Source organism: Rhipicephalus sanguineus, chromosome 7 (genome assembly GCF_013339695.2).
Source record: "Rhipicephalus sanguineus isolate Rsan-2018 chromosome 7, BIME_Rsan_1.4, whole genome shotgun sequence".
Classification (NCBI taxonomy): Eukaryota; Metazoa; Arthropoda; class Arachnida; order Ixodida; family Ixodidae; genus Rhipicephalus; species Rhipicephalus sanguineus.
In genome coordinates this window covers 147,578,715-147,589,444 of record NC_051182.1, presented here as the reverse complement: position 1 = coordinate 147,589,444, position 10,730 = coordinate 147,578,715, and the positions used below count along the sequence as shown (strand labels likewise).

The window sequence follows — 10,730 nt, the reverse complement described above, 5'->3', positions numbered from 1 at the left end:
AAATGAGACACGCTTTATGTTATTCAAAAAGGTCATTCAATTCTGTACGACAACTGAAATTTCAGTTCCAAAATGTCTACTTTGCGCTTTGATACAGGCTTGAAAACCCTCCTGAAAATTTGAAAAAAGCCGGGATGTATTTTGTAGGCAGTATGTCCCATGTTTTTACAGAGAATGTTTGAGCAATTCGATGAATTGCCGCTTCGCTGCCGGTCGTTGATGTTTCCTGACTCTGGAAGCCGTTCAACGACTTGTTAGACTCGAACACGCTACAATCTGAGATTCTTTGCAATCTCTGGAATCGTCGTACCCTGCTTCCGGTCAGCAACGAAAGTGTGGCGCAACTCTCGAGAGACATTTTTTCGTTACACAATAGAGAACACCAAGAACAGTAAAAAAAGGGCAATGATCACAATTTGAATAATGTCTCTGCAACGATATGTGCACAACTTACTAAAATGAAATAAAATTCGAAGTGTGTTACAGCATTTTTCGGTTACCGTGTAGATGTCATAGATCATTAGAAAGAACCTGAAACATTTTTAAGGCAGCCACGTCAAGAAATCTTAAAACATTGTTTTGCAAAAGCTCTGCCTCAGATACTTCGAAGTTAGCCACATTAAGGATGCTTTAATTTTGTGGCCTCATGGTAGCTGTTCTTTGTCAAGTAAGCAGAATTTGCGGTTGATAAGTTGTTGAAAAGTTGTCATGATGAAGTAAATAGGCGCATATGTGGGGAGTGGTAATGCGTATACGCCTATGTGGATGTGTTCGTGTATGAGGGAGTGCTGATTGCGCCTATTTATATCATCATTTTTTCAAGTAAGTTGATATACTATTAACAATCCAGGTTGTTCAGGAGATATCTGATGAGAACCATTTTATTGTGCTCAGAAGTAAACACTGTGACTGTCACATTTCTGTCAACCAGTGTCTTTGTACGAACGCCTTATTCTGCGCAATTTAATAAGTATATTAACAAACGTTAGCGACATACGTCGCAACATGAAGGGTATACATCGTGCACTCCATATGTCATTCGGCAGATTCGTCCTTCCCCTGAATTGACCGAGGGGCACCTGCAAATAAAATATGTATTTATATGAAATGGATGCAACATCAGCCTGATGTTTTTTTTTTAAAATATCCACCGTGATTACGCGCGTAGAGATGAAATTGACGCTCCTGAGAAAATAACACGCATTTCGGCTACTAAAAAATGCCACAATTCCGACTCTGTGCCAAACCAACTTCTTTAGCATCCGAGCTGGCGTAACTCAAGAAACCGCTCGCTTGAGGAAGTGCGGCGGCTGTAGCAGCAGAAGTCACTGTCGTGTTGTTTATCCCTTCGATGCAAAGCGAGCACTAAGAACAGGGCACGCACGAATGCATGAGTCGCCTGCTAATCCCTCTCAAGTTAGGGCACGCGCGGCCCTGCCCGGCCGGTCAAGGTAAGCAGTCCCCTCTCCCTCCACCCTCCTCGCTTTCGGGACCCCGATGGGCCTTTTGCGCGACGAAAGACGGCTAGCGCATTCCCTCTCCAACAGAGCCGTCATCGTCGGCTGTCGACGCACGCTTTCACTCGCACATAGAACATACGACGTGCGGGGCGGCGCTATCGCCATTGGACTTTGTCTGCTCCCTACAGTATTATCTGCTAAAAAACAAGCGCTTCCGATTTTTCCCATTGCGACAAACATAAGCCGCCATGCTTAATGGCGGCTTAATCTTAATGGAGAACACATCTTAATGGAGAAATTCGCGTTTTTGAAGTGTACACCTATTCTCACGCATCGGTAATAATATTTAATGGTTTCTGCACAATGTTTTATGAACCGATGGCAATGGACACTGCGATGTGAATTTTTTGAAATGTTTGTTTTTTCGTACACCTAATAACACGCCTCAGAAATCTTTACGACGTTGGTACTCACTTGTTAAGGAACACCACCTTTGAAGGAGCCCAACATGTTGCTTCAACACAGGGAATTCTCATTCTTATGGTGTGTCGGTCGGTAATGTTTCTGTCGTTAAAAAGACATATACCTGAAATTTAACGTTTGCATTTAGACTGCTGCCGAAGAATCTCGGTACGCTTACGCTCTAATTTTACGTTATTATTTAGTGCTGAGCGAAAGTGTGAATAAACCAGGTAGTTCCGTGAATTACGTGGACGCTAGACATGATCTCTCGTCGAATATTTATTGCATTAAGTAAAAGACCCCTATAGGAACACTGCGCCACTTCAGTGGATTAGATTTAGCTGCTTCAAATTTACTATCCCTACAATGTAAGAAAAAAATTATGGCAGCTTCGCTCTAGCGGTCCCAATCCTGAAGGAAAAGCCGAGCTGGGTGGCCTTCCTTGCTTTTATTTATTTTTATAATTCTTCCTTCTTCTCTTTATTAATATTTCTCCATGTTTCTTCTATCTATTTTAGTATCTGTTTCTATTTCTTTCTATCTATCTCTATTTGTTTCATTCTGCCTCTCTCTGTATTCATCACTTCCTCTTTCTTTCTATTTCTTTCTCCTTCCCTGTGTTTTTTTCTCTCTTTTTCTTTGTTTAACTCTTAGTTATTTCTTTCTTTCTCTTTCCGTCTTGCTCTGTGCTTTTCTATCTCTTCTTGTGTCTGTTTCTTCCTATCTCTTCCTCTCTCTGTCTATGTCTTTCTCTGTCTTTCTATCTTTTTCTCTGTCTATTCTCTTTATGACTGTCCATTTTTCTATTTCTGGGTGATTCCACGTAAGATCGAACAAACGATGGCTGGTCGACCTCTTAAATTTATTTCAAAATTTTATATATTATAGCTTGATGAGTGGAAAGAAGAGATCCGCAATTTGTTTTGCCGCCAAAAATTTTTTCGAAGCAGAGGAAATCAATAATGACGAAGAGGTGGAGTGGAGCGCTCATCCGCTGTGCTGTTTTGGCCAACTTTCGTTATGAATTGCACAAAATATATTAAGTTAGGTAGCTGAAATTTATTTAACTAAATATATGCATGTTTTGGCTTCTGCTGAGGTATTTTTAGTTTTTATGTGTAGTGTAGATGTTTTTATGAAAAACCTCAAAATTGGCCCAGGAAACGTTATTTTCTTTACTTTGAATGCCTTTATCTCAAAAAAGCCTTGTGCCAGAGAGAGAAAAATTCCGCATTACGTTCTTCGCATGCTTATCTACCAAACTGCCGAATCTTATATTTATATAACTTTTCAGTAAAGAGATATGATCGGGCTAAGTTCAAGAAAACACCGAACAATGGAAACTTCTGACAACAATAAAAAAACCCATTTTTTATATTTCTTAAACTTTGTCCACTTATTCTCCTCCACATCAGTTTTCACAATCATTGAAAACATGTTGCATAATGTCGTTTCACTAATCGTTACGGCCCCTCCAATGAGACCCTTAGGCAAGGATTGGCAATTCCGACTTCTTGCCCAGCAAGTGTATAAAATGCAGGCAGGATTGAATTTCTTTTTATTAAAAGGCCAGCAGGTACCGAAAAAGGTGTCGCCGGCACTGAAGACGTTAATTTTGAAATTATTTGGTCACTGCAGCGGCCACGAGCGCGGGTCTGCCGAGCAGGCGCGCGCGCACCCTAGATGCCCGTTGTAAGAGACGGCGCAGTGAGAGCTCGTTTTCGCGTCCTAATGTTTGTGACTAATGTGTCAACATGTTTAACATAGTTTGGGAATTGGGCCTTGCCCGTATGACAGACTTCGATGCGTGATGAGCTGGCAAAATTTGTCTGTCCATGCCAGCTGTCCCCTTTGTTCAGAGTTATTCATTACGAACCAAGTGGGTGAGCTACAATCATTAGCACGAACTTAAAACATATACAACTTGGCAGAAAAATACATTCAAGTTCCGTGAATTATGCTCAGGGGTGCTATGCAGGATGGCCCGAGTTTGGCGAAACTCGGGATCTTTCCGAGCTCTGGCGACACCCCCTTTTGAACGAGCTAATAGTACGAGAAGGTGAAATCCATCCCTCAGCGCGCGTTCCGTTCCACTGGTTACGATGGAACGCGGCGTCACGTCAAGGGCGGTCGAGAATGTTGGGTGGTGTCGTCAAACTTCTTTCATTTGTTTGTCGTTCCACTGAGTGCAGAAGTGCACCCACGCAAGAAAAGTGGCAGAAAGCTCTACTAACTATATTTTTTATGTGTGCGCGGGCCGTTTGAACTCATTTTCAAGCGTTTAATGTCTGCACTAAGTATCCTTTAGGATAATCAGTACCGTGTCCTCTGAGATTAGTTCCGACCGAGCGCCTTATAACACGGCGGCTAGAGCTAATCGCCGAGGCCACGTGTATAATCACCATGGTCGGCCTGTACATTCTAGCGCATTGCTCGGCCGGCGCGCGCCCTCGTCGTTCTCTTCTTCATCGTCTGCTCGCTCCCAGAGCACGTGCGCCCGGCTGATTAGCTAATTGGCTGGGCGGTATACCTAGCTAAGTCAGGGCGCTCTATGACGAAGCTGATTAGAGCAAATCATGCGAAGGCCTAGCTAACTAAGCCACGTCTTACTAAGACCATGCTAATGAAGTCGTGTAAAGCTAGGTGTTAGCATGGTAACTAACACGACGCTAATTAGGAGCGTGTAATTAAAACCAAGATAATAAAGACCTTACCCACCGAGATCGTGTTAATTAGGGTCGTGCTAATTAGGATTATGCTAATTACGTCTGTACTATTCAGGACCTTGCGAAATAATCCTGAGTAATTAATGCCGTGGTAATTAAGACACTATAAATTAATGTTAACTAACACGGCGCTAATTAGGAACGTGTTAATTAGCATCGTGCTGATTAGAATTATGCTAATTACCTCTGTACTATTCAGGACCTAGCAAAATAAACCTGAGTCATTAATGCCGCTGCAATTAAAACATCGACAATTAGTGCTAATTAACACGGCGCTAATTAGGAGCGTGTACTTAAAACCAAGATAACGAAGACCTTACTCACTGAAGCCGTGTTAATTAGGCTCGTGCTAATTAGAATTATGCTAATTACCTCCGTGCTATTCAGGACCTTGCGAATTAAACCTGGGTGATTAATATCGTGGTAATTAAAACATTAACAATTAAGAAAGGACATTCAATATCATGTTAGTTAAGACCTTCCTAATCAGTAGCACCAATATTGAGAACGAACTGCTGACACGGTCATTACTCCGAAGCAGACCAAGCATACTGAGTAGACGAGCCACGTAAAAAGCTGGAAGAAGCTAGGTGACCACAAGCTCCTCCGATGGCTCCAGCCTTCGCACAAGTAGTGCAAGCTGACCAAATTATTTTATATGCAAAGAAGCTGCTGAGTAGCGTCCACCGCATAAAACACTTGACAAGCACACCGGCACTATGACAGTTACGAGTTGAACTGGGGCCTTTTCAGAATCAACGAGTTTGTGGCCGAGTTCGCGCGTCAATCAATTTGATTGACAGACGCCCGCGGCGAAGAGCGGGTCCGCCCACCGCGTTTCCTCTTGCCGAGGAACAGTGCTCACGACGCAACGCCAGCGAGCGACACGATTCATCTATGAGCCTAATCGCACAGACTATGCACACACGCACGAAGAACTAAAGGTTATATCATCACGTGGTTACGATTTCTCGCATTCACTTTCACCGCTCTCATGACGTACCACTCACAGCTATGAAGCAAGCGCCCCTGGTGGGATTTTCGGCGAGAACTATTTACTTGTTTACTATTTACTTGTTTGTGGAAGCATTGTTTCTACCGATTCGCTACTACAGAAAAAAACTTCAGACGTGTAATGTAAGTATAGCAGTAACCTGTCCGTTTATTTATCTGTAATATTCGAGAGAAGCGAAACGAGCTGCACCAGAGTGCTGCGCGTGCGCCCTTGTTGCCTTCGAGAGTGGAAATTTCCATGCTGCAGGTGGAACGAAAGAATTTTCCGAAAGAGGACAAACGCCCACGAACACGCCCGTGGGTGGCGCGATCATCAGTTGGCAAAAAAGATAGCGCGACATTCACGCTGACGTCGCTGCACTGTCAAAATGTTGACTGAGTGGCGGCGCTGACGCGTTCGCACGCGGTGTTCCTTTGAAAACCGCCGCAAATGCCGCACATGCGCTTGTGACGCCATTCTCGTTCTTGTAGCCGTTTTTATCAACGCTGCTATCGCGTGCTCCGCACTGTCTTCCTGTCATGACCACCGTAATGCAAGCTCGGAGCAAACTCGTGTGCCCGAGAAGCTCGGGCCATCCTGCATAGCACCCCTGGTCTCACGGAGACGTTAAATAATACGACTGAATCTAGCTACGTTACGTACCTCGCACAACGGTGACGTTCTCCGTAGCAAAGGTTTCGTCTTCCTCAAGAAATACTGTAATAAATAAGGACAAATAATAAATCTAGTAATGTTGTCGCTTTTTGTGAACTTTTGAGAGTTTTGGACGCAATATTTGTTTAGAAATTACAGCGGCATTCGTTTCTGTGAAGACAAGATAACTTAATGCGTGATTAAATACACAGCCCGTTGAGACATTACATTGTTTTTTTGCTACGAATACCACTTAGATTTTTCATCTTGAACAGGCACCTTAAGGGCTGCTGGTAACAAATGGCGCTATTTCAGCTGTTGCAACTAATTGTCGCAAATGAGGCTGATTAGGGAATGCGGCAAAATGGTGCCTGGCAAAGTTATTGAGGAAAAATTCGCGCATCATCAGCTGAACACCAGGTAGTTAAGTAAAGGCACAACATCATACATTTGCAGCTTGTATCGCAAAACGAACTGTTTACCACATACGACTCATTAAAAGGGCACCAGACGCCTGCTGTAGTTCTAAAGCTAGAACTTTCTGTGCCGCCTGTGGCTTGGCGTAGCCTTCACGGATACCTGCTCCTATCGGATTGTAGTGGCCAACAACTCTACATGCGATAACTGCAGCTGCGTAGAAACAATTGTCCATCTTCTCGATTAATGTCCCCGTTTCAGTGCGTCAAGAAAACGACTTTCCAATGCGTTAGATAGACCTCACAATCGCCCTTTGTCGGAAGAACGGGTCCTGGGACAATGGCCGCGCCTGTCCTCAGCACAGAAGGCGTTGACAGCGTTGTTGCGCGTTCACCCATTACAAACATTTAAAATGGTCCGGAAATATGGCGCGGGCGTTAATATGTCCCAGAATCGCTCACGCAAGGCGATATCGTGTCGCCCTGCGATGACGCGCGTGAAAGTCGAAATGGAAGCCAGCCCACTCAGACGCCGCACAGATGCACACGGCAATGCCCTGAGCCACGTCGGCTCTCGCCGCCGAACCTAAGAAACAGCACTCAAACAGGGCACTGGCGCTGCCATAGGGGTGGGTGGTGTTCGAGGGGGTTCAAACTTTCTTGAAGTTTTTCTTTTTTGAATGTGCATAAATGCACGCACACGTACAGACACACGTGAACATTCATATAGTGTGAACCCCCCCCCCCCCCCCCCAAAAAAAAAGAACGCCCTTCAAAATAGTAAGTAGTTATGGTTGCTAAACAAAACGTAACAACTCTTTGTCCCAACCGTCCTAACCTAGGTAGTAAATAAAGGTAGTTACGATAATGGTAGTAAAGTCAACAAAGCAGAAATCTTAACTGATTATTGAAGAAGAAAAAGGGTAACAGAAAACACACATATACACTAGGAGGATAAATAAAAAGGGTAACAAACAGATGATAATGGCTAAAGGTAAACTAAAAGCCTCAAATAAGCAATAAGCCATGAAGTCATCCTACAGAAGTCGATAAATATGTCTGCGGAGACAAGACAAACGCTTACAGTGAGAAAGATAATGCTTTAACAAACGCTCTGTTTCCATAACAGACGTCCCACAGCCCTAACATATTGCCAGTTCGCCAGCGTGGTTAAACTGAAACGTAGCCACAGGAACCTGTATGCGGAACTCGGGAATATGCTGAACACAACCGCCTAAAACGCTGTCAATGCTCCTTGTTCAAGTACGAGCGACAAAAGTACGGCTGTTTTTGCGCAAGGAAATCACGAGGGAAGGGGTCGAGTGTACTTGAACATGAACCTACTAGCCCAGCAACGTGTACTTCTATACAATGCTCCTTGTGCGGAATTTAGCAGTCTGAGAGTACAATTTTGTTACAGTACATAACGCGCTTTACAACATTAGGATTTCTTGGCATTCCGTAATGGCTACGACACCTACCCTCGTCTTCATCACCCCTCAGCCAAGAGATGACTCCGCCCATGGTACCGTGGACTCAGTAAAGCGCACCAACGCAGACTGCTAGAAAGCGTTTGTGCATAGAATTATTTCGCGATTTCTAATGTACTGTTTCGGACCGATTTCGATAAAAGCACGGCTCAGCTCCACTATTATGCACAAATTTTAACAATACCAGTGACTCCAAGTAAGTTGACCCTCATTGTTAAGCCCAGTAGTCAACGTATGCACTGTGTGCCGCGTGAATTATGACCCCGTTACCGTCGTTGGCTTATATTTGAAAGGAGTACTTGACTCACAGGCGGAAAGCATGCATTCTTTCCGCACACGTGCGAACCTCGCGTGAAAGCATTCAGAAGGAAAATACGACGAGATTGTATAGCTCGCTGAGTGTTTCGACGTATAAAATAGTGTATTTTATATTTCACTGATGATCGAACAGCTGGCACAGAAGAATAAAAGATGTTGAGGTCGACTTTCATAGACAAAGAAACAAAGAGTAAAGAAAAGGCAATGAGGTTACCCAACGCTGCGCTAGGTGAAAGCGGAAAGTGAAAGAAAAGTAAAAACTAAAGAAGTTGGCCTGCGCACACCTAACACGGTTAGTTCCATTTTATTTATTTATCCACTGAAAGACAGATGAAAAATGGGGTGGGGCATAATAAAAAAAATTCAAAAGAAGTAAGAGCACAAACACAAATGTGCCAAACAAAACAATCGGCACTTATGCATTAACCTAAGACGACTCGAACGCGAAAGCCATCTTTTTATTCTCAGTCGATATATTGATGCTGCCCCGCCACCCTCCGAAAGCTTTCTGCACCTAACGTGGTTCTACACTGCCTCAGGGATCGGAGGCACCTCAGCTGGTTTTGCACTGCCTCCGTGATCGGCCCACCTTTGACCAAGCTACGATGTCATGTGATGACGTCATCACGTGACGTTACGTCACGTGACGTCATGATGACGCCATAATAACACCACAAATTTTGCCGAACTGTGACGCCATCCCGTGATGACGATCTTTTGCATCACTCGTGCTGTCCCCGACGCCGCTGGACACCGACCGCCAGTTTTCGCGTTTGATGAGGCATCTAAGGCTTTCGCTTTACAAATACAAGCGACAAAGGCTGCACAGTGCTCAGTTATTGAAACACAACATTCGAAGCGTGTGGCTTCTGGCGGTGAGGGTCACGATGAGGGCGAGAGCGCTCGTGACTACTCGTGACGCATGGTGACTGCCTCCGGTAGAGAGTCGTTCAGTTTGTGGTTCTCGAAGGCACCGGCGGAGCGCTGCGACGCTCCGTAACGCTCGTCCGCCAGCATGGATGCCCGCCAGTTCTAGCTGCTTCGCGTGGAGAGGCGCGTGAGCGTTGTGTTTTGAAGCCACGGCAAGCAGCGCTCCGCCGGCGCCGCCGAGAACCACAGACTAAATGGCCATCTACGGGATCCAGTCACGTCGTGTCACGAACGCTTTCGCGTTCACAGTCGCCCTCACTGCCAGCAGCCACGCGCTCCGAGTATCGCGTTTCCATTGCCTAGCAGTGTATAAATACGGTAGTAGCAAATCAATCCATATATTAAAGGGACACTACAGAGAAAAACGATTTTTCTCATATCAGGAAATTGCTCTTTCATAATTCCTAATCACCACGCTTCCCACGAGAAGACGCTTGCTAAGCGAGAAAGTGCGCAAAAGGAAAACACGGATCGCGAAACACCTTGAAATTGCCGCACGAAACGCCGTGACGTCCCAGCTTTGGACGGCGTCTACTAATCAGTAAAAATATAATACATTATCCTCGGTATGGGCCATAGAATTAACATACCAAGTTTCAGGAAATTTCGTTGAGCTAATGTTGCCAAAACAAGAAACAACACAACACTGTGAAATCGGTGACGTCACGCGCGGACATTTCGGCGTGAAATTAAAAAAAAATGACCCTTTGACCTTGATTACTTCCTCTTTTAATTAAACTATCATGTTGAAATTAACGACATTAGAGTTCTCAGAATGCAATTTACCAATCTAAACCCATTCATTGTTTCACTTTAACGTCCCTTGAAATGAGAACACCATGTCCATAATTCTGCGTTAATTGATGGAACATTCCCCGAGTTAATCAACCTTCAGACGATTGTTACCAAAGCCACTCTGGCGTGTATTGGAAAGCAGATATCACAACAAAAACCACGTTCTTTTAGTGTGCTCCAAACTCGTACGGGGCTTCCGGTTACTGTGTTTTCTGACTGATGGCGCCACGAGGCCGTATAGAGCTGAAGATGATGAAAAACAGGTTTTTCTAGGCTTCAACTCTATTATAAGCGAGTTAATCTTTTAATAATTACCTGTCTCCCTCTAGCATTTCAAACTAAACAGACCGAAACATCAGATGTTAAAGTTACAATAGAACAAAGTTTCTTGGACCAACAGGCCGGCGTTCTCATTTATTTACAGCAGAATGTGACCATTATATTCAGCAAATGTTTAACGTCACAACTGTATTAACAAAATCTGA

At 44.3% G+C, this 10,730-nt stretch overlaps 1 protein-coding gene across 1 annotated transcript; it reads right to left on the bottom strand.

Annotated features, from left to right (window-relative positions):
• Positions 1-858: 858 nt before the first annotated feature.
• Positions 859-8,338, bottom strand: LOC119400937 (uncharacterized). The gene is made up of 4 exons (XM_037667820.2): positions 8,194-8,338; positions 6,306-6,359; positions 1,935-2,046; positions 859-1,079 (listed from the first exon to the last, which is right to left on the bottom strand). Exons 1-4 carry the CDS (start codon positions 8,234-8,236, stop codon positions 986-988), a joined length of 303 nt encoding a protein of 100 aa, XP_037523748.1. The 5' UTR covers positions 8,237-8,338; the 3' UTR covers positions 859-985.
• Positions 8,339-10,730: the final 2,392 nt, after the last annotated feature.